The sequence below is a fragment of the Oncorhynchus mykiss genome, chromosome 27 (genome assembly GCF_013265735.2).
Source record: "Oncorhynchus mykiss isolate Arlee chromosome 27, USDA_OmykA_1.1, whole genome shotgun sequence".
Lineage (NCBI taxonomy): Eukaryota > Metazoa > Chordata > Actinopteri > Salmoniformes > Salmonidae > Oncorhynchus > Oncorhynchus mykiss.
In genome coordinates, this window is record NC_048591.1 from 34,088,459 (window position 1) to 34,113,168 (window position 24,710).

A 24,710-nucleotide genomic window follows, 5' to 3' on the forward strand; every position below is an offset into this window, starting at 1 on the left:
CCATGTAATGATTTTACAACATACAGAAGTGCGCTGGTTATCAAGGGGCAAAGTATTGATGCATTTTTTTGAATAGAGACGAGCTTAAAGTTTTCTTTACTGACCATAATTTTCACTTGTCTGACCGCTTGCATGATGACAAGTTGCTCATATGACTGCCCTACCTGGATGATGTTTTTCTCACCTGAATGATCTGAATCTAGGATTACAGGGACTCTGCAACTATATTCAATGTGTGGGACAAAATTGAGGCTATGATTAAAAAGTTGGAGCTCTTCTCTCTCTGCATTAACAAGGACAGCACACAGGCCTTTCCATCATTGTATGATGTTTTGTGTGCAAATGAACTCAAGCTTACGAACAATGTCAAATGCGATATAGCGAAGCACCTGAGTGAGTTGGGTGCACAATTACGCAGGTACTTTCCCGAAATGGATGACAAAAACAACTGGATTCGTTATCCCTTTCATCCCCTTCCTCCAGTCCACTTACCCATATCTGAACAAGAGAGCCTCATCAAAATTGCAACAAGCGGTTCTGTGAAAATGTAATTTAATCAAAAGCCACTGACAGATTTCTGGATTGGGCTGCGCTCTTTGCCTTGGCAAACAACGCTTCTTAAGGATCGGCGTTCCATCAACGGGACAGTTGTAAATCATGCAGCGCGTTATATCAAGTTCACAGATTTTAGAGAAACAACAAATGTTGGTACATATAAGTGTCATATCAGCTGAAAGCTTAAATTCTTGTTAATATAACTGCACTGTCCAATTTACAGTAGCTATTACTGCAAAAAAATGCCATGTTATTGTTTGAGGAGAGAACCTAACAACAAAACACTTTTTTTCACAATGATAGGTTTGATAAATTCATCTCTGAAGGTGAAATGTGTACTTACATTCTGAAATCTTGCTCAGATTTATCCTCCAAAGGGTCCCAGAGATAACATGAAGTGTCGTTTTGTTAGATAAAATCCTTTTTCATATCATAAAAAGGTCCAAATAGCACGTGCGATCGATTTGTATTTCCACTCATTCAATTTGCAAAGAAAGGAATCTGTGAAAACCTCACCCTAAACGTTGTTTTAAGGAGTCAAATCACGTTCGTATGAAAAATGGAATATGAATGCGAATGTTTCCTTCACGATTCGCCCAAATGTACCTAGGGACTTGACACCACATGTATTGTTGTTCACTCGTTTTTCAAGTTATCTATCTGAAACTTTGCACATACACTACTGACATCTTGTGGACAATATCGGAATTACAACCAGAGTGATGGCTATAACTATGACATTTCTCTTGCATTTCAAAGATGGTGGTAGAAAAAGACCAGTTGTTTTTTTTCTTTATATTTTCTTCTACCAGATCTATTGTGTTATATTCTCCTATATTCAATTCACATTTCCACAAACTTCAAAGTGTTTCCTTTCAAATGGTACCAAGAATACACATATCCTTGCTTCAGGGCCTGAGCTACAGGCAGTTAGATTTGGGTATGTCATTTAGGTGCAAATTGTAAAAAAGTGGGCAATCCCTAAGAATTTTTTAAGACACTGCTGCCCTTTGCAACCACATACCTATGTGAGAGTGGATTCTCGGCCCTCACTAGCATGAAAACTAAATAGAGGCACAGACTGTGTGTGTGGAAAATTATTTAAGACTGAGACTCCCTCCAATACAACCAAACATTGCAGAGTTATGCCAATCCTTTAAAGCACACCCTTCTCATTAACCTGTGGTGAATTATTCACAATTTTTTATTAACAAATAAAGTTTTATATGTAAGATGGCTAAATAAAGAGCAAAATGATTGATTATTATTACATCATTATTTGTGCCTGGTCCTATAAGAGATCTTTGTCACTTCCCACGAGTCAGGTTGTGACAAAAACTCACGCTCATTCTTATGTTTAATAAATGTATCGTATAGTGTGAGTGTGGCAGGCTTACAATGATGGCAAAAAACAACATTTGAGAGTGCGCTGACCCTGGTGCTAGAGGGGGTACAGCTGGAGGTTGAATGTTTGAAGGGGTACGGGATTATAAAAAGTTTGGGAAACACTGCTGTAGAGTTTTGCTTGAATAATAGTGGCTGTATGACGCCCATCTGGAATGGAGATTTTGTGCTTTCTGAAGAGTATTTTCAGAGCAGTCGATGATGCAAGTGGTGTTGCACTGAGGCATTGTGTTCTCGATCGTCTCCCTCGGCAGCCATGGAATGTAGATCCTCATGTGCTCCTCCATTGTGTCATTCCAGTAGGAAAGGATTCTGCTCACTACTCCGTGGGACACAGCAAAGCATTCCGCAAGATCACTGTCATGCCCTGACCATAGAGAGCATTTGTTTCTCTATGGTGTAGTAGGTCAGGGCATGACTAGGGGGTATTCTAGTTTATAATTTCTTTGTTGTGTTCTAGTTTATATTTTCTATGTTGGTGTTTTGTATGATTCCCAATTAGATGCAGCTGGTAATCCTTGTCTCTAATTGGGGATCATATTTAAGTAAATATTTCTCCCACCTGTGTTTGTGGGATATTGTTTTGTGTTTGTGCCTGTGCACCACGTAGTCAGGTTTAGTTGTTCGTTTATTGATTTATTTTTTTTGCTTTAGTTTCACTTCGCCTTGGTCCCGTTCTTACGACAACCGTGACAATCACCCTGGAGTAGATTCAGCTTCAGCTTCATCAAGGTTAACGGTATTTTATCTGTTATATGCATTTTGAAGTAAACCTGGTAGAATTGGTTTGGGTCAATGGCTCTGCACCACCACATTGGGTTTGTTTGTGGCAGGTGGGATTGTTGACTCGTTCTCCTGACACGTAGCTGTGATCAGTAAGTTCTGGAACTTCCCATTGAGTACCAGCATCTATACGCTGCGGTGGCATTGGCACACTGTTGATGTCCTGATGAGATGTTCTGTACTGGAGCATCATAGCGCAGCCACTTCTCAGGGAAAGGATGGTCTTCAGTCGGCCTCTTGTCCACAAAGTGATAGGAACAGTCTGAGGCTCCTCAGAGGAGGAAGGGGAGGACCATCCTCCTCAGTGAATTTCATACATTTTTTAATTGTAAAACATTTAAAAAGCTATCAGTTTTAGATAAAACTATACTAAATATAATCACGTCACCAAATAATTGATTAAAACAGACTAATTTGCAAAGGCCTACAGTCACCTCAACAACACTGTGTAAGGTAGCACCATGGTGTAGCTGGAGGACAGCTAGCTTCCGTCCTCCTCTGGGTACGTTGACCTCAATACAAAACCGAGGAGGCTCATGGTTCTCACCCACTTCCATAGACTTGCACAGTAATTTTGACAACTTCCGGAGGATGTCCTCCAGCCTATCAGAGTTATTGCAGCATGAACTGGCATGTTGTCCAGCCAATCAAAGGATCAGATAATTAATCTAGCAGTGAAAGCATAAGCTACAGCTGTCTGGCACAGCAGTGTATAAAATGTGGTGAGTGGTTGACTCAAAGAGAGAGAAAGACACTAGTTTAACAAATACATTTCTTCCAAAATGAAGGAGAAGAAAGAGTGTCATTTTTTCCACTTTCAGTTTCACACAAATGCAGTTAGCTAGTTCAGCCTACTGAAACACCCTGCTCAGAGCGATGCTATGTTAGCCAGCCTTTCCAACACAACACTAGAACTCTTCCATGTCAAGGTAATCTTTCCGTATTCGATTATAATTTATTGCCACCGTGGCCCGCCGGTGTAACTGCTTACTGTACACTGTAACATTACTGCATGATTGTAGCAGGTTTACCAACACGTTATTCATTAAAAAATATATATATTTAACCTTTTTTTAACTAGGCAAGTCAGTTTACAATGATGGCCTACCGGGGAACAATGGGTTAACTGCCTTGTTCATTGGCAGAACAACATATTTTTACCTTGTCAGCTCGGGGATTCAATTCAGCAACCTTTTGGTTACTGGCAAAACGCTCTAACCACTAGGCTACCTGCTGCTCCACTAGGGTACATGCCGCCCCACTAGGCTACCTGCCGCCCCACTAGGGTACCTGCCACCGCACTAGGGTACCTGCCGCCCCACTAGGCTACCTGCCGCCCCACTAGGCTACCTGCCGCCCCACTAGGGTACCTGCCGCCCCACTAGGGTACCTGCCGCCCCACTAGGCTACCTGCCGCCCCACTAGGGTACCTGCCGCCCCACTAGGGTACCTGCCGCCCCAGTCAGCTAGCAGGGTAGCCTAGTGGTTAGAGCGTTGGACTAGAAGGTTGCAAGTTCAAACCCCCGAGCTGAAAAGGTACAAATCTGTCGTTCTGCCCCTGAACAGGCAGTTAACCCAATGTTCCTAGGCCGTCATTGAAAATAATAATTTGTTATTAACTGACTTGCCTAGTGAAATAAATCTAAAATATAATAAATCTAAAAATGTGTGTAGCGGTTTGGCTTGGAAAGTTTTTTTTACCTGGTCACATACAGCTGATGTGTTGTTCATTGAAGTCCACAAGCGAAGGGAAGAGGTGAGAGGAGGAGAGATGCGAGAAGAAATACCACGTGGCTGCTATGAAAGTGAACTGTGTTTATGCGTGATCAGAGGTGTATTCATACTGCCAAGTCTGTTGAAAATGTTTCTTAAATGGAAGCAAACGGAACAATACATGGACAAACATACCTGGATTTGTCCAATAGAAAATCTTGTTTGCAACTGTTGGTCTAATGATTACACCATATAGCAGCTAGATGCAGGCTGGAGTCTGCAAGGTGGTATTGAATGTCACTGTCTGTTCATGTGTTATTGTCTGTCACCTCGAATTTGTCTCTCAACCTGTGTGCATCTACATTGTAAACTTTAATTCATAGGCTAGGTTGTAGCAATGTGTATAGGGAAAATTAGAGTATCATGTAGTAGCCTAAACCTATTGCTGTTACATTGATCTGGGTCAATTGACTATGAATAAGAGCCATCCAATATTGCTGAAATAATAAATAAGACCATGCTCATGAAAAAATAAATAGTCCTCCCTCATCTTAAATGGCACTGACAGCCACTGGAACACACAGAGCCGGTTTGGTAGTTTCTTCAAGTTCAATGCTTTGAGCCAAAGCCGAAGAGACCCATCGTCCTTAGAGGTGGGTGCAAATCAAAAGGCGCCTCACAACTGCATTCGCTCCTCACAAAAGTCAGGTAGCCAAAACACTCCTGCTACATGAACAGCCTCCGTTAATGCCAGTTATTTTGGCATCCCTTTACCAAACAAAAAAGGCCAGTTTTGTATGAATCCATGTTTGGGGAGTTGTGAGAAGCGATAGCAAGTGAGTTAGCTAGCTAGCTGCGAATTATTGGCCTGAAGAGCTTAACCGGAAGACCCCCACAATAAAACCTAAACAGACCCTGCCCAGATTTCTGTTGAAAATGAGATGAATAGCCTAATGTTATAGTCTAATGTTATAGTCTAATCTTATAGCATAATGTTATAGTCTAATGTTATAATCTAATGTTATAGCATAATGTTACAGTCTAATGTTATAGTCTAATGTTATAGCATTATGTTATAGCATAATATTTGACTGGGTTGCTGGGTGTTAGGGAGTTGGTTTGAAAGCCCTTCAGAATAGAGGTGATGTGTTGTGTATGTTGTGGGTTTTGATTGGCAGACTGATGATAGGTGTGGAGTTGTTCGGCTCTGCGTGTGGACAGAAGGGCTCTCTGTCCCTGATGGAACACTGACGGGAACAACACTCACCTTCCATTGCTCATCAGACCTCCGTCAACACGCTGGAACGTCACTGGGGTCAGAGCGGAGGAGAGGAAAGAGGGGGTGCCAAGACATAAAAAGAACGAGAGAAAAGACAAAGCAATACGTTGAGTTTTCACATAGTTTCAATGACATTGATGACCACATGAAGGCTGTATTACCAACACTAATACCAGTTGAACAGAGAGGGTACTAATGATTTTAGCACCCAATCATTATCAGGAATTCTCATGTGTCCTCCCAATGTCTTCTGCAGCTGACTGGATATTGATGGCTTCACTACGGAATGCAGAGGTCTCAAAGTGTCCATTCTTATCATGGCAATTTGAAAAAGATGCTGTGAATAAGATAGCAGATTGCATTTGTTTGCATAAAGTGACACGTAGTGTATTTCTCCCAAGGACAAGACACTTGATCAGAGCAGAAACTAATTTGATTTAAAAAAAATGTTGGTTTGAGTTATTATCGGATTTGTGATTAGAAAAACAAAATGATTAGAAAAGGCAGAGGGCTCATTAGTCAGGTAGAATTAGATGTGTGGGGGCTAGATGGGAGTGAGTTACAGATCCCTCTAGTAGCAGGGTACTCTGACTAGCATGACTCTCAGAAGCCATGATGTGGCCTGTTCCATTACAGTGATCTATAGATAATAAATACGGGTCTTTGTCAGCAGCTAGTAAAACTTTAGCAGCTCAGAGTTAGAGACCGTTTCATCTCTGCTCAACACGGATGATGACAAGAATACATCAGAAGACTGAGAATGTAAAACTTCAATGGATCACAGGAAATAGAAAGAAAAGAGGTAAAGAAGCCCAGAGTTTTGGAAATCACCCTGTGCAGATGACAGGGGGAGAAGCACAAAAGAGAACCCTGCTTGAGTTGAGGAGCTGATAGTATTTTGGCTCATTTGTTGTCTAGATGGAGATTAAAGGGAGGAGGAGGGCTGAACATTGCTTCTCTCCTCTCCCCCACTCAGGTTTATTTCCCGACAAGCCCAGGCACGGGCTAAATAAAGTCCTCAAAGAAAACAAGAAGAAAGGAGGAGAGGAGATGGGGTTTTCTAAATGAAGGAAGTGGCTTGTGTGTGACACAGAAAGGGGCTGCTGGTAGGATAACCTCTCCACTGTGTCATCAACCACTACCGATTCAACCAACCAAAACATCTTTACCATAATCATTCTTGAACGGTACATGAGCATGTTGCAGTATGACAGTAAAACAAACCACAACACAGGATAATGAACTAAACCTTTACTGTTCTTTTGCTTCAATCATACCGCACTGGTTTATTTGCATTCAGCTTTGACAACTACTCTATAGCTACTTCTCTTTGTTCCACTACCAATAAACTATTCTCTTTCTCTCTCTCTCTCCATTTACTAGGAGAAGAAGAAGAGGAGGGAGAAGGGAATACGGAGGCTGATACTGTGCTCTGCCGTGGGGAGGCCTCTGATGTCCATATCTGTGCTCAGACACATTTCTGCTCTGCTGTGGAGGACTTTAATGTTAGCCAGCCTGATGTGGCTGTGCCCAGATAAGCACTTTCTCCAATATGAATACAGATTAATCCCCTTTAATAACCATTAAAGGGGGAGGACATAATCAGCATATACAAATTCCATCAAATCTTCTTCCCTGCTGGCCGCGTGCCTCCACAAACCCGTGATTTACTCTCCTGTATGACTGCTTTACTGTAGGAGACAGACGGGAGGACACTGTGTGGGCATCACCTCATCTCCTAGCTCCTAGCTAGCGAACACCCTAAAATGACAAACCACTAAAATACAACCACCATCATTTTCATATTAAATCTATCTAAACCAGTTCTATTCGTCCCTTTTAGTCCTTGACTCAAATGTCATCTTCCAGTGGACACCACCCTGATCCTCTAGCCTCAGTGCAGTGTGCTTACAATCGAATACACACACACACATACACTCTTCAGTTTCACTAGAACGTTTGAGTGGATCACTTATCTCCCAGCGGCCAGAGCACCAGGTGAGAATAGGGAGATCGGGGAGAGAAGCAGGTGTCACACCCTGATCTGTTTCACCTGTCCTTGTGATTGTCTCCACCCCCCCCCCCCCCCCCCCCCCAGGTGTCGCTTATTATCCCCGGTGTAGTTATCCCTGTGTTTCTCTGTACCAGTTTGTCTTGTTTGCCAAGTCAATCAGCATTTTTCCTTTTGGTTCTAGCCCTCCTGGTTTCGACCCTTGCCTGTCCTGACTCCGAACCCACCTGCCTGACCATTCTACCTGTTCTGTCTTCAAGCCTGCCTATCCTTTTGTACTGTTTCGACTCGGATCTGGTTACTGAACCCCTTGCCTGGCCTGACCTCTAGACTGCCCTTCGTCTGGTACTGTTTTGGACTCTCACCTGTCCCTGACCTACCTCTTGCCTACCCCTTGGATTAATACATATCGGAGCTCAACCATCTGCTTCCTGTTTCTGCATTTGGGTCTCGCCTTGTGTCCTTATAGCAGGGGGTGTATCACAGAGAGGATGTGTTGACTGGAGTGACAAGACTACAGCCAGGACCCCCAGCCAGCCTCCCTGCACTGGCCTTATCTCAGTCACACTGCTGGTACTGGACCAGTAGAGAGGAACCCCAGTCTGAGGGACTAATTTAATCTGTAATGGACTATGTTGTCCTCCATTCTCCATCCCATCCCTCTCTCTCTCCAGGAGAGTACACTGAGCAGACAGAGGCTTTCCTCTCCTGTATTTACAGTTTATTCCATCGAGAGACAGAGGCTGATTGCTTGCTTACTCAACATTGGTGCCAGTCATGTCCACTTTGGGAGAGCATGTACTGTGAATGCTTTACAATATAGGGATAACATTGTTACAGTTATCAAACTAACTGCAATTAACATATTAGTCCAGGACATATAGAGTAGAGGAGCAACTTAACACTAGGAAGAGGGATAAAGAAAACTACCATCAAAAATACAAACAAGTAGCCATTGAGGATATTTCAGAGGGGGAACATAATCACATATAACTACCAATCAACACCAACACCTGTAGAAAGAGAAGGATCCCTTAAAGCCCAATGCATACATCTCACAGGGACATCAAGAGGGGAGTCAAGCATCTTAAGGAGGAATACCCACTACCATCAAGAGGAGAGACGCAACAGAGATACCAGACAGACGGATGTTCATTGAAACATTGATGGTCAAAACACCCATACATAGACACACAGCAACACAGTACAGTATGACAACCAGGCTGATGACTCAGCTGGGATAGGGACAGTTGTTTGCAGTGCTCAGGCCCTGCCCAATTAAAAATCCAGAACATTTTCAAAGTACGAATTTAGGCAGGAGCTATTTCACATCTCTTCCAGCGGGAAAACAGGTGTGAAATATGGGGTTTTGCCACCTCAAGGTAGGGATTTGATTTGTATTGGGCAAGGCCTGGAGTCTGTCAAACATATATAATGTAGGCAGGAGAGGAGAGGGGAGTTGAGGAGGGACCTGTGGCAGGAGGTGAGGGGGGGGGGGGGGGGGGGGGGGGACGGACAAATGAACAGTACCTGCAGGGGTGAAGGTGAAGGACTGAACTGCAAAACAAGAAGACAGAAAAGTTGTGTGTTAAAAGCCTGCAGAGGTGCTGTAAGCAGTGCATTGGGGGGAGCTCTGCACACTGGGGCTGGGGGACAGGGAGGCCAAAGGGGGTCAGAGGAGGGGGCCCATTAACATGACCCAAAAAGCAAGTCAGAAGCCACAGAGATGTAGAGACAGCACCAAAAAGATAACACGACATACACAACATGTAACAGACAGAAATGAAGAACAGGTTACAGCCATTTGACTGACTGTGGCAACATCAGAACTGTTCAGGTTCTAAAGTCAATTTGCTGAAGGAAATAAAAAATACAAAAAATACAAACTATTGAGAGAGACAGAACTATTTTTCTTGTACAGTTGATTTAAAGTCCGAAAGCCATTGTTGAATAACATTACATGCATTGCTAATGTGCCATCTACTTCCCACTCTCTAATTAAATAGGCTGGCAGAGGAAGGCTGTCCATGGTGGTTGACTGTCCTGACTGGGGTCGAGCACCCACACTCAGTCTGAAATGTCAGGGTCGGTGTGTAGGAGGATGGATGGACTGGCTCCAGCTCCAGCATGGCTCAGTCCTGAGTGACCGGCCAGACCAGCAGAGTTAGTTATACCAGCGACCCACTCAGGCCATGCCACCCTAGGCTAGTATCAACACCGTGGGAGGATGTGTCAAACATCACAACTTGATTCGCGCCAAGACTCTGCTCTGCTTCAAGATATTCCATCTGAGCCTCACCTTCTCAGACAATAGAAACATCCCCTCACAATAGAGTCAATAAATAAGTATATTTAGCATAGTGATGCTAATGAGGAAGTTTGTTGAGTACTCTGCATTGATGGCAAGAAAACAAGCTCCCAGAGGTAGGGTGTGTATTTGCGCAAGTACAGTACAGTTTGTATGTTGTGTGCAGAATTGGTGTCAGTGTGCACTCTCCAGTCTGCCTGTCTAACCTGCGTAGTTGCTGAGCCCCTTCCTCTTCTTCCTCCTCCAGTACAGCCAGATACTGAAGCCCATGAGGATAACCCAGCAGGCCCCTCCGATCCCAGCTATGAACGCTGGCTGCTTCACCACATCTGTGATCTGCTCCGTGATGCTGTTGTTCCTGTTCCCACTTATGATCACGTCACGGAAGTCCTTACCTGGGGTGGGAGGGACAGGAGGGACAGGGGGGACAGGAGGGACAAGGGGGGACAGGAGGGACAAGGGGACAGGAGGGACAAGGGGGACAGGAGGGACAGGGGGGACAGGAGCGACAGGGGGGACAGGAGCGACAGGAGGGACAGGGGGGACAGGGGGGACAGGAGGGACAAGGGGGGACAGGAGGGACAGGGGGGGAAGGAGGGACAGGGGGGACAAGGGGGGGCATGGGGGACAGGAGGGACAGGGGGGACAAGGGGGGACAGGAGGGACAGGGGGGACCAGTGTGAGGGTGTGTTTGCCAGGTTGACTGTTTAAAAAACAATGCTGAAAAAGTATTCAGCATTGTAATAAACCATTTTGTAATAAACCATGTTGTCCCCCCCACATATTCACTAAGAGCTCAATTCTACCTCAAGATATGCCTTCGACCTCAACAGGAAAATGTGAATTCTATGCACAGACTTGTAGTTAGGATTGGGCTCCAGGTATAGAGCAGTAGATACGATAAGATACAGAGGCAATACCAGAGTCTTGTCAATTGCAGCTAACATATTGACTGAGAGAGTAGAACATGGGTGTGCAGACAGAGAGAGGTGAGGGAGGCGAAATCCTAAAAGCTGATGACAACCCCTCAGGTGATCCTGCTGTTTGCTTAGCTCAGACTCTAATTTTCTTCAGTAAAATAGACCATGTGAGATGAGAGGCCTTCCGGATCGATCTTCCAATCGAAGCTCACTCTGACTTGTCTGCCTGACACTATTTCATGGAGTGCAATACGAATTGGTTCTCAGAAGAGCACACATGACAATATATGTGCAATCTTTGGCTTGGACAACTGAGATGGATTATAGGAGTGCCATTGGGGAAATAAGAGTATGCTACAGGCCAAGCCATCAGTTATGGGTGAAATCAGACAATCTGCCCCTGGTCCACATAAATCACACAGAACTACACCACAGCCCGGCAGCTACATATCAAAATAACAGAGGTATGGTTTAAATACAATCAGTCTGACTGATCATTCATGTCACACACTCTCTAATAGTAAATACTTTTGCCCCAATCAGTGATAATATTGAGCATTTTGTGTTCACTGCCTAGAGGCCATGTTAATTGCAGTAATGTTTCATTTATTTTTTATGATATCTGTCAAAAGTGAAATGGGCTTTTCTGTAATTATGGATGAGTAATCAATAGTCCACTTTTACATTCCAACATCATTCTACTGTAAATCTCCCTTTAGCTAACCCCCTACCCCTTCCCCTTCTCTTACCGATGACGATGGGCTGAGGTTCACTCTTGACCCCCACCCCTGCGCTGGTGCTGGCGGCAACCTCCACCCGATACAGCACCCCCACCTGAAGCCCCCCCACAACCACCGACCGGATGGCTGCATCCACCGTCTTATTCACATGGAAGCGTGTCTCATTCCCTAGGCACCAGATCTGAAGAGAGGGAGAGGGAGAGGGAGAGGGACAGAGGAATAGAGCGTCCTGTCACAGTGGCGTCAGGTAGAGTATTATGTTGATTCTGATGGCCTCTCAGTAAGCCAGAGTCATCAGGTTACATCCAGTCTATCTTCTCACAGTAACCTGCCTTGTACTCCTGGATGATGCCGTTCTGGTGGTCTGGAGGAGGGGGGTCCCAGGAGATGCTGATGGAGGTGCTGTTCTGATTGCCCACCATCAAGACTGTAACCTGCAGGGGAGGGGCACTGGGAGCTGGGGTTGAGGGGAGACAGATGAGGGGGGGGGCAGTAGACTGGTCAGGGAAGAGGGATAGCATTCCATTCTCCGATACACACACAACCTCACTCACACACACACACACACACACACACACACACACACACACACACACACACACACACACACACACACACACACACACACACACACACACACACACACACACACACACACACGCAAGACACTCATACTCTCTCACACTCATCTTTATTGTGTTGGGAGTGTGTGTAGTTGTTAGCAGGTGGAAGACACAGGTGGCTGTGGGGAGAGCAGCAGCTCATTAGAAGGGGATTTACATGGGGAGAACAGGCAGGTCTGACATGTCCATCTTTAACATTTCACTATGATTTAATATCCCAGTCTTGCTCCTGCTCCAACACAGAGGGATTCACTCACAGAATAGTGCTATTGATTTTCAGAGTAACAGCCAGGCAGAGTCAGACAAGTCTCCTCAGTCAAGCTATGACTCCCACATTGACTCAGCCAGGGTGGCATGTGGGTCAACAGGCTTATAGGATGAGCCGTACAGCAGTGCAGTCATACGTGAGGAAAATATGAAGACATTTATTTTGGGGAGAATTGAAACACGAGGCTAGGTAAACATATTGACTGGTTTCATCGATCAGCCAGGTGGAACTAAAGCCAGTGGGGTAGAGAGCATAGGGGAGGGGGGGGGGCTCTAAAGCAAGGAACAGCTCTATAGATGGGGTTTGTACATGGCCTGAGAGACAGAGCCCAGAGCCCACAGCAGACACCAGCCCCTGAGAGACAGGGCCCAGAGCCCACAGCAGACACCAGCCCCTGAGAGACAGGGCCCAGAGCGCACAGCAGACACCAGCCCCTGAGAGACAGGGCCCAGAGCGCACAGCAGACACCAGCCCCTGAGAGACAGGGCCCAGAGCGCACAACAGACACCAGCCCCTGAGAAACAGGGCCCACAGCCCACAGCAGACACCAGCCCCTGAGAGAGAGGGCCCAGAACCCACAGCAGACACCATCCCTTGAGAGACAGGGCCCAGAGCCCATAGCAGACACCAGCCCCTGAGAGACAGGGCCCAGAGCCCACAGCAGACACCAGCCCCTGAGAGAGAGGGCCCAGAACCCACATCAGACACCAGCCCCTGAGAGACAGGGCCCAGTTCCAACAGCAGACACCATCCCCTGAGAGACAGGGCCCAGAGCCCACAGCAGACACCAGCCCCTGGGAGACAGGGCCCAGAGCCCACAGCAGACACCATCCCCTGAGAGACAGGGCCCAGAGCCCACAGCAGACACCAGCCCCTGAGAGACAGGGCCCAGAGCCCACAGCAGACACCAGCCCCTGAGAGACAGGGCCCAGAGCCCACAGCAGACACCAGCCCCTGTGAGACAGGGCCCAGAGCCCACAGCAGACACCAGCCCCTGGGAGACAGGGCCCAGAGCCCACAGCAGACACCAGCCCCTGAGAGACAGGGCCCAGAGCCCACAGCAGACACCAGCCCCTGAGAGACAGGGCCCAGAGCCCACAGCAGACACCAGCCCCTGGGAGACAGGGCCCAGAGCCCACAGCAGACACCATCCCCTGAGAGACAGGGCCCAGAGCCCACAGCAGACACCAGCCCCTGAGAGACAGGGCCCAGAGCCCACAGCAGACACCAGCCCCTGAGAGACAGGGCCCAGAGCCCACAGCAGACACCAGCCCCTGTGAGACAGGGCCCAGAGCCCACAGCAGACACCAGCCCCTGGGAGACAGGGCCCAGAGCCCACAGCAGACACCAGCCCCTGAGAGACAGGGCCCAGAGCCCACAGCAGACACCAGCCCCTGAGAGACAGGGCCCAGAGCCCACAGCAGACACCAGCCCCTGAGAGACAGGGCCCAGAGCCCACAGCAGACACCAGCCCCTGGGAGACAGGGCCCAGAGCCCACAGCAGACACCAGCCCCTGGGAGACAGGGCCCAGAGCCCACAGCAGACACCAGCCCCTGGGAGACAGGGCCCAGATCCCACAGCAGACACCAGCCCCTGAGAGACAGGGCCCAGAGCCCACAGCAGACACCAGCCCCTGAGAGACAGGGCCCAGAGCCCACAGCAGACACCAGCCCCTGAGAGACAGGGCCCAGAGCCCACAGCAGACACCATCCCCTGAGAGACAGGGTCCAGAGCCCACAGCAGACACCAGCCCCTGGGAGACAGGGCCCAGAGCCCACAGCAGACACCAGCCCCTGGGAGACAGGGCCCAGAGCCCACAGCAGACACCAGCCCCTGGGAGACAGGGCCCAGAGCCCACAGCAGACACCAGCCCCTGAGAGACAGGGCCCAGAGCCCACAGCAGACACCATCCCCTGAGAGACAGGGCCCAGAGCCCACAGCAGACACCAGCCCCTGGGAGACAGGGCCCAGAGCCCACAGCAGACACCATCCCCTGAGAGACAGGGCCCAGAGCCCACAGCAGACACCAGCCCCTGAGAGACAGGGCCCAGAGCCCACAGCAGACACCATCCCCTGAGAGACAGGGTCCAGAGCCCACAGCAGACACCAGCCCCTGAGAGACAGGGCCCAGAGCCCACAGCAGACACCAGCCCCTGAGAGACAGGGCCCAGAGCCCACAGCAGACACCAGCCCCTGTGAGACAGGGCCCAGAGCCCACAGCAGACACCAGCCCCTGGGAGACAGGGCCCAGAGCCCACAGCAGACACCAGTCCCTGAGAGACAGGGCCCAGAGCCCACAGCAGACACCAGCCCCTGAGAGACAGGGCCCAGAGCCCACAGCAGACACCAGCCCCTGAGAGACAGGGCCCAGAGCCCACAGCAGACACCAGCCCCTGGGAGACAGGGCCCAGAGCCCACAGCAGACACCAGCCCCTGGGAGACAGGGCCCAGAGCCCACAGCAGACACCAGCCCCTGGGAGACAGGGCCCAGAGCCCACAGCAGACACCAGCCCCTGAGAGACAGGGCCCAGAGCCCACAGCAGACACCAGCCCCTGAGAGACAGGGCCCAGAGCCCACAGCAGACACCAGCCCCTGAGAGACAGGGCCCAGAGCCCACAGCAGACACCATCCCCAGGTTTCATTATTAACCTCACATCGTTGTCATCACATAGAAACTCACTGACCAAGTGTGCGCGCGGGTAAACGAATAACAACGAAGAAAACTGAAAATAAAGTTTAAAAAAAGAATGTATTTCTCATTTCCGCTGCGACTGGCAAGGGAGTCAAACCACGCAGAATGCTGACAGGTCAATTACTCTGAGGCTGCTTCTCTCTCACCATCCCCAGCTAGCCCCCACCCCTTTCCAAAATGGCACGTGTCATGCTGCAGATCAACGCTCATCCCTCACTGGAGTCATACTGGTACACTGACCCCCAAAAGGCCAAGAGAGGACCAGGCATGGAGGAAGAAGACAAACGGCTCCAATGATGAACACCATATTAGAAACCCCCACCAACGGAGCAGCACATCTCCCACCATGCTTAGAGGCCTCCACCACCCTCCGCAGCTGTGTTAGATTACACAAAGGTGACAAAACGCTAAGTAGCAGCAGCCATCAGAGACAATGTCGTTCAAAGTTAACGGTATGAATGATTTAACAGCTTATGAATATGCATATTTGCACTAAACAATACACAGATCTCGTTAGGAACAGTGGCGGCTGCTCTAATATAGCCATTAACCTAGTGATGTATGACTGGCAGGAATGTGACCCTCTGTCTCTATGCACACACACACCCACACGCACACACACCCGCACGCACGCACGCGTACACACACGCACGCGTACACACACACACACACACACACACATACACGCACGCACGCGTACACACACACACACACACACACATACACGCACGCACGCACGCACACACACGCACGCACGCGCACGCACGCGCACACACACGCACACACACACGCACACGCACACACACACACTGCCATCACTCCCATACTAAACAGTGGAGTGCTAATCTGGGCCTCAGAGCTATTGAGATATGCAGTAACTAATTTTCTATGCTGGGAAAAGACAGACAGCAGGCGGTAGATACTGTACTGTTGGCCTCCTACCCACACTGACTACTGATTCTAACTCCCCCCAAGAACCAGGCAGGCTGGCTGGGTGTTTATCATACTAGATGGGCCTCTCTGGTCCCTTCTGAGTCCCTGTCAGTGGACTTCATATCACTGGAATGTGTTCAAGAGTATGTTCTATCCATAGAATGTGTTCTATTTATCATCCCCTTGGCTTGAATGTCTGCCTCCCCTCTCCAGATGGACCAGAGAGAAGAAGAAGAGAGAAACAAAGTGAATGACAGAGGGTAGAGTAATGGTGAGTATTATCCCATCATCCTCCTGGTGGAGATGCTCTGGGGATGTGGATGCTATAATAATGTTTTAAATCACTCTCCATACCCCTATTACCAATAAACTAACTAACTCCACCGGTCTCACAATGTCTGTCCTGTGGTCTCACAGTGTCTGTCTCGTGGACTCACAGTGTCTGTGTCGTGGTCTCACAGTGTCTGTCTCGTGGACTCACAGTGTCTGTGTCATGGTCTCACAGTGTCTGTGTCGTGGTCTCACAGTGTCTGTCTCGTGGTCTCACAGTGTCTGTCCCGTGGTCTCATAGTGTCTGTCTCGTGGTCTCACAGTGTCTGTCCTGTGGTCTCACAGTGTCTGTCCCGTGGACTCACAGTGTCTGTCCCGTGGTCTCACAGTGTCTGTCCCGTGGTCTCATAGTGTCTGTCTCGCGGTCTCACAGTGTCTGTCCCGTGGTCTCACAGTGTCTGTCCCGTGGTCTCACAGTGTCTGTCCCGTGGTCTCACAGTGTCTGTCCCGTGGTCTCACAGTGTCTGTCTCATGGTCTCACAGTGTCTGTCTCATGGTCTCACAGTGTCTGTCCCGTGGTCTCACAGTGTCTGTCCCGTGGTCTCACAGTGTCTGTCCCGTGGTCTCACAGTGTCTGTCTCATGGTCTCACAGTGTCTGTCTCATGGTCTCACAGTGTCTGTCTCATGGTCTCACAGGAACCTCCAGCACAGTCTCTACCTCTCTCTGTCTGTCTCTGCCTCTCTCTGTCTGTCTCTGCCTCTATCTGTCTGTCTCTGCCTCTCTCTGTCTGTCTCTGCCTCTCTCTGCCTCTGCATGTGACTGGGATGGGTCGACACACACACAGGTTCTGCTGTGACAGAAATAGAAAGAGCTAGATCTCTCAGAGGGCCCAGGCTGCAGACAGAGAAGAGGCAGGGAGTTTTATCAGTGCTGGTAATAGCTGGGATAGGCAGGTGCTGTGTGGCGGTGTGTGTGTGTGTGTGTGTGTGCATGTGTGCGCGCGTGTGTGCGCGCGTGTGTGTGTGTGTGTGTGTGCGCGTGTGCGTGTGCGTGTGCGTGTGCGTGTGTGATTGTGAGTGAGTGTGTGTGTGTGTGTGTGTGTGTGTGTGTGTGTGTGTGTGTGTGTGTGTGTGTGTGTGTGTGTGTTTGTGTGCGTGTGCGTGTGGGTGCGTGCGTGTGTGTGCGTGTGAGATGAAGCAGTCACAGGGTATACATAGCAAACATACAACATACATAATGCTGCAGCATACAGGGGCTGGTCACAGGAGACAGGACCCCTCCACTGAGACTGGGGGAAATAAATGGACCTATCACAGCAGCCGGATCTGAACTGTCTCCTCTCTTCCCAGGGCTGGATGTGGTTGTTTAGGGAAAGGAAGGGAGGGAGGACATAGCCTTGGGCTATCTGTGTGTTTATGTTGGTCGTGTTCCCCTGCATGGACTGTACATGTTTGTCTAACCTACTATACACCTTCATCACATGAATAGGTACAGCATGTACAGCTATGGCACTTTCATCTGCCTATTCTTAGTGTAACAGGTAATGATGGGAATCCCAGTTCTACTCCATTAGAAGTGGGAAAGTACGGAGGATCCAACAGGCTGGCCCAAGGCCTGGAGGTATGGATTGTGTGTGTGTGTGTGTGTGTGTGTGTGTGTGTGTGTGTGTGTGTGTGTGTGTGTGTGTGTGTGTGTGTGTGTGTGTGTGTGTGTGTGTGTGTGTGTGTGTGTGTGTGTGTGTGTGCCTCTCTCTGGCCCTGTCATGTCCTGTCAGAGTCAGGCTGAGGGTGACAGCTTCACTTCCCAGCAGGAAGTGAGCGAGCACTGTGTCCAATAACAGCTCAGCTGCAGGGTGATGGATGAGAAGCGGGCCAACAGAAACAATCATAAACAATCAAGCACAGCAGAAAGGTCAGCATGCTACACAGTGGCAGGACACACACACACACCACACACACACAATACCTCTAAAATGTCACAGCAGGACACAGAGTATTGTGAGCGACATGTATGATATCATGGCAATTGGATGCCCTACAGGGAAACATGTCAAACAGTTATTCTAAATCTGGACGGAGGAAAATGTCCATGAAATAACATGGTGATTTCTTTACCTTCCTCTGTGGTGCGAGCCGACCTGGACTCACTGTCCATGCCCTGGAACTCATTGAAGTAGGGCCGGACCTTGAACTCATAGAGGATGCCTTTCTTGAGGTTGGAGAGGACCACACTGCGCTCTGAGGGGATCTTCACATCCTGGGTCTGCCAGGGTCCTGGGGAAAACAGGCCAGACATCTGCCTGTACAGAACTCTGTAGCCCTGGATAAACTGGGACTGACGGTCCACCTGGGACAGTGACATGGGGAGAAGAGAAGAGAGGGGTTAGCTTCACTTACCTGTTCGAGGTTCCTAGGAAACACACCATTTATTTTCTCAGTTGGGACAAAGTTATGAGGAAATACAACATGTCTTCTCTTCAGGTGGGACAGAGTTATGAGGAAATACAACATGTCTTCTCTTCAGTTGGGACAGAGTTAAGAGGAAATACAACATGTCTTCTCTTCAGGTGGGACAGAGTTAAGAGGAAATACAACATGTCTTCTCTTCAGTTGGGACAGAGTTAAGAGGAAATACAACATGTCTTCTCTTCAGTTGGGACAGAGTTAAGAGGAAATACAACATGTCTTCTCTTCAGTTGGGACAAAGTTAAGAGGAAATACAACATGTCTTCTCTTCAGTTGGGACAGAGTTAAGAGGAAATACAACATGTCTTCTCTTCAGGTGGGACAGAGTTAAGAGGAAATACAACATGTCTTCTCTTCAGGTGGGACAGAGTTAAGAGGAAATACAACATGTCTTCTCTTCAGTTGGGACAGAGTTAAGAGGAAATACAACATGTCTTCTCTTCAGGTGGGACAGAGTTAAGAGGAAATACAACATGTCTTCTCTTCAGTTGGGACAGAGTTAAGAGGAAATACAACATGTCTTCTCTTCAGGTGGGACAGAGTTAAGAGGAAATACAACATGTCTTCTCTTCAGGTGGGACAGAGTTAAGAGGAAATACAACATGTCTTCTCTTCAGTTGGGACAGAGTTAAGAGGAAATACAACATGTCTTCTCTTCAGGTGGGACAGAGTTAAGAGGAAATACAACATGTCTTCTCTTCAGTTGGGACAGAGTTAAGAGGAAATACAACATGTCTTCTCTTCAGGTGGGACAGAGTTAAGAGGAAATACAACATGTCTTCTCTTCAGTTGGGACAGAGTTAAGAGGAAATACAACATGTCTTCTCTTCAGTTGGGACAGAGTTAAGAGGAAATACAACATGTCTTCTCTTCAGTTGGGACAGAGTTAAGAGGAAATACAACATGTCTTCTCTTCAGTTGGGACAGAGTTAAGAGGAAATACAACATGTCTTCTCTTCAGTTGGGACAGAGTTAAGAGGAAATACAACATGTCTTCTCTTCAGGTGGGACAGAGTTAAGAGGAAATACAACATGTCTTCTCTTCAGGTGGGACAGAGTTAAGAGGAAATGCAACATGTCTTCTCTTCAGTTGGGACAGAGTTAAGAGGAAATACAACATGTCTTCTCTTCAGTTGGGACAGAGTTAAGAGGAAATACATGTCTTCTCTTCAGTTGGGACAGAGTTAAGAGGAAATACAACATGTCTTCTCTTCAGGTGGGACAGAGTTAAGAGGAAATACAACATGTCTTCTCTTCAGGTGGGACAGAGTTAAGAGGAAATACAACATGTCTTCTCTTCAGGTGGGACAGAGTTAAGAGGAAATAGCTAAAGATCATGACCATAGGTGTGCAGCACAGTAGTCAAACACCAGAGTACATAAAACAATGCTGTTCAACAGATGTACTTGTTTCTCCCCAAGATCACATCGTGCCACTTTAGAGGCTGTTCCAGTTGTAATGGGTCTTTTATCATCAGAGCTGACACAATTAACTCAATTAGCATCTTTCCTCAGAGAGAGAGAGCGAGAGCAGAGAGAGAGAGCAGAGAGAGAGAGAGCAGAGGAGAGAGAGAGAGAGAGAGAGAGAGCAGAGGAGAGAGAGAGAGAGCAGAGGAGAGCGAGAGAGAGAGGGTAGAGGAGAGAGAGCAGAGAGAGCAGAAGAGAGCAGAGCAGAGGAGAGGAGAGAAAACAGATGAGAGAGCAGAGGAGAGAGAGAGCAGAGGAGAGAGAGAGAGAGAGAGAGAGCAGAGGAGAGGAGAGTAGAGGAGAGGAGAAATCGCAGAGAGAGCAGAGGAGAGAGAGAGAGCAGAGGAGAGAGGGAGCAGAGCAGAGGAGAGAGAGAGAGAGAGAGAGAGAGAGCAGAGGAGAGAGAGAGAGAGATAGAGAGAGAGAGAGAGAGAGAGAGAGAGAGAGAGCAACTGAGAGGAGAGAGAGCAGAGGAGAGTAGAGAGAGAGAGAGAGAGAGAGCAGAAGAGAGCAGAGGAGAGGAGAGAGAACAGATGAGAGAGCAGAGGAGAGAGAGAGAGCAGAGGAGAGAGAGAGAGAGAGAGAGAGCAGAAGAGAGGAGAGAGAACAGAGGAGAGGTGAGAGAGAGAGCGAGAGCAGAGGAGAACGAGGCTAGGAGAGAGAGACAGAGAAAGAGACAGAGAAAGAGAGAGAGACAGAGAAAGAGCAGAGGAGAGAGAGAGATAGAGCAGCATGGCATTATCTCCCTCTCTCTCAGCACACTGGGCACACAGCACCCAGGTCCTGCATAAAAAGGCTTTCAGGAGCACAGCTATCAAAGTCATACATATGCATGTCTCGTTTGTATTGTAAATACCAACTAGTGAAACCTAAGGCAGGGTCCGACAAGGCCTAGAACAAACGTGTGAGTGTGAAACGATTGGTCGGTGATTGTCGTCCAACCCAGAGGAACTCTGGGAGAATACAGAATACAAACCAGGGACAATAAAGACAATTCTGTCCAATTGAGGAGACAGGGAGCCCAGAGGTGAGATGGCGCTCTCCCAGTCGATAAGGGGCCTTGGTTCTAAACTTGGGCCCATTTAGCCAGTGAGAGAAAAGTTCAATTTATAATGAGGAGGAGTGGGCATAACTCCCAGTAATGGCTGGTTAACAGTGGGAGAAATGAGCGGGCCTTTCAACTGGGATATTAAGCAGCTGTTTCAGCCTGTGTAGCCGGAGTAAATAATCAGAATGGATTCTGGACTAGCGTGGTGTGTAACTTTCATTAATGGAATGATTTGGGAGTATAAAAGCCTTTCTGAGGGCGCACTATGTTTACTGAATGGACCCTGATTGATTCGGTGGCGCTGTTCTGTGTTGATTGTACACACACTCATAAAGCAATGTTTAAGTATTGAATTAGCTTTTTAGTCTGGGGGGTGAGAGCTTATTATGGGGTGTCAATAAACATGTCACAGGGAAAACTGCTAAAGTGGTTCATTTAGAAATGAAAGCAGCCACCCCAATGTCACCCAATGACATCATAAATACCAGCTACGGCCTGATTTACTGTAGAACGGAACAACCGGGGCTCGTTAACACAGGACGGAAGAAGAATGTGGAAATAAAGTCACCCTTCAGTAAGAAGAAGAGGGTGCATGTTTAAATGTCATGGTCTAATGTAGAAACAAACTGACTGTAAGTTACTACTGCTGCATACCCTCATACTGTAAGTTACTACTGCTGCATACCCTCGTACTGTAAGTTACTAGTGCTGCACACCCTCGTACTGTAAGTTACTACTGCTGCATACCCTCGTACTGTAAATTACTACTGCTGCATACCCTCGTACTGTAAGTTACTACTGCTGCATACCCTCGTACTGTAAGTTACTACTGCTGCATATACTCGTACTGTAAGTTACTAGTGCTGCACACCCTCGTACTGTAAGTTACTACTGCTGCATACCCTCGTACTGTAAATTACTACTGCTGCATACCCTCGTACTGTAAGTTACTACTGCTGCATATACTCGTACTGTAAGTTACTAGTGCTGCACACCCTCGTACTGTAAGTTACTACTGCTGCATACCCTCGTACTGTAAATTACTACTGCTGCATACCCTCGTACTGTAAGTTACTACTGCTGCATACCCTCGTACTGTAAATTACTACTGCTGCATACCCTCGTACTGTAAGTTACTACTGCTGCATACCCTCGTACTGTAAGTTACTACTGCTGCATACCCTCGTACTGTAAATTACTACTGCTGCATACCCTCGTACTGTACGTTACTACTGCTGCATACCCTCGTACTGTAAGTTAATACTGCTGCATACCCTCATACTGTAAGTGGCATGATTTCTCTCAATGATTCAGCCTCAGTCCAAGTCTAAATTAATTAAACAGTGTCTCTCTGGCACATGTCCGTCCTTATGGCGGGGGTAGACACAGACAGACTGTGCAATGTGTGTGTGTGTGTGTGTGTGTGTGTGTGTTGGGGAGCAGGTTGGTAGGTAAGCTGGTTTGAGCTACACTCCAGAGAGGGAAGACCACAAACATACCAAATATACACAAGTAATGTCAATGTACTTGTTTCTATGCAAAGCGTTTGTCTTACTTCAAAATTAACCAAAGATAGATGCAAGATTGATGAGACCAGATGTCCCTGACACCTCTTTTGATGTTCTCTGCAGCTGAAAGAAACCATTTATCAACTGTTTGATGTTTACTTACTTACGAGCTAGTTATTATACTATTTCAAAGCTGTAGAGTCTCAGGATTTATTTGACTCATATTTCCTTACATGAAAACACCAATAGGAGCCCTGAGGAACACATTGCCAGCTTCAAAGAATCATCATCCCCTTTATATCAACTCTAATGACTTTAGGACTCAAGGTTGTAAAATCAAAGACATACAACAGCCCAGAGCTGGACAGCTTCAGACACTGTTTGAGAATGAGGTTGGTGTAAATTGAAATTGATTTCCCATATTTAATCTTATCTGACAAAATAAAGAAACACACAGACACCTGGCAGAGCTGAATAGCAGTAACTAAGTGCAAAGTCTGCTGAATAGTTATGTCTGTGACAGACAGGTGGATTGTCACATGCACCAAATACAACTGGTGTAGATACCTCTTTGGGGTAGGAGGGACACCTGGCCAACATCCGGTGAAATTGCAGAGCGCAAAATTCAAAATACAAAATTCGTAATATTAAACATTCATGAAAATACAAGTGTAAAGCTACAGTTAAAAGCTTACCTTCTTGTTAATCCAGTCGCTTTGTCAGATTTCAAAAAGGCTTTACGGTGAAAGCATACCATGCGATTATCTGAGGACAGCTCCCCACATACAAAAGCATTACAAATATTTTCCAAACAAGGCGTCATGAAAGAAAGAAATAGCGATAAAATAAATCACTTACCTTTGAAGATCTTCCTCTGTTTACAATCCAAAGGGTCCCAGCTACATCACAAATGGTAATTTTGTTCAATAAAGTCCTTCTTTATATATCAAAAAAGTCAGTTTAGTTGGCACGCTTGATTCAGTAATTCACCTGTTTCCCTCGTTCAAAATGCATACAAATGAATCCCAAAAGTTACCAATAAACTTCGTCCAAACAAGTCAAACAACGTTCAAATCAATCCTCAGGTACCCTAATATGTAAATAAATTATCAAATTTAAGACGGAGAATAGTATGTTCATTACCAGAGACAAATAACGAAGTGCGCGCCCTCACTGACGTGCGTCACAATACTACAGCCAAAATGGGAGCCACCTAGAAAAACTACAAATTCTAGCTCATTTTAAAAAAAAACAAGCCTGAAACTCTTTCTAAAGACTGTTGACATCTACTGGAAGCTCTAGGAACTGCAATCTGGGAGGTATTCCCTTGATATCCCCATAGACAGCCATTATAATGAGTGGTGAGCTCATTATGGATTCTCCTCAGGGTTTTGCCTGCTATATCAGTTCTGTTATACTCCCAGACATTATTTTGTGTTTTCTAGCCCCTACCCCGAAGTTAACCAACAATGCAGTTTTAAGAAAATAGAATTATGAAAATATTTGATAAATAAACAATAATGAGGCTATATACAAGGGGTACCTGTACCAAGTCAATGTGTGGGGGTACAGGGTAGTCAAAGGAATAAAGCAATGTTACATGTACTGTAGGTAGGGGTAAAGTGACTATGCATAGAAAATAAACAGCTAGTAGCAACAGTGTAAAAACAAAGGGGCGGGGCTTGTCAATGTAAATAGTCTGGGTGCTCATTTAATTAAT

The 24,710-nt window shown here is 47.2% G+C and overlaps 1 protein-coding gene across 9 annotated transcripts in view; it reads right to left on the reverse strand.

Annotated features, from left to right (window-relative positions):
• Positions 1–24,710, reverse strand: part of robo2 (roundabout, axon guidance receptor, homolog 2 (Drosophila)) — a 388,976-nt gene that overhangs the window by 62,870 nt on the left and 301,396 nt on the right. For 5 of the 9 annotated variants that reach the window (XM_036965115.1, XM_036965118.1, XM_036965116.1 and 2 more), the window contains 6 exons: positions 18,618–18,849; positions 12,046–12,170; positions 11,723–11,894; positions 10,260–10,448; positions 9,276–9,302; positions 5,723–5,765 (listed from right to left, as the gene is read on the reverse strand). In XM_036965115.1, the coding sequence (XP_036821010.1) occupies positions 5,723–5,765; positions 9,276–9,302; positions 10,260–10,448; positions 11,723–11,894; positions 12,046–12,170; positions 18,618–18,849 (788 nt within the window). The remainder of the gene's footprint in view (positions 1–5,722; positions 5,766–9,275; positions 9,303–10,259; positions 10,449–11,722; positions 11,895–12,045; positions 12,171–18,617; positions 18,850–24,710) is intronic. The other 4 variants (XM_036965122.1, XM_036965120.1, XM_036965121.1 and 1 more) reach the window with 1 other exon arrangement.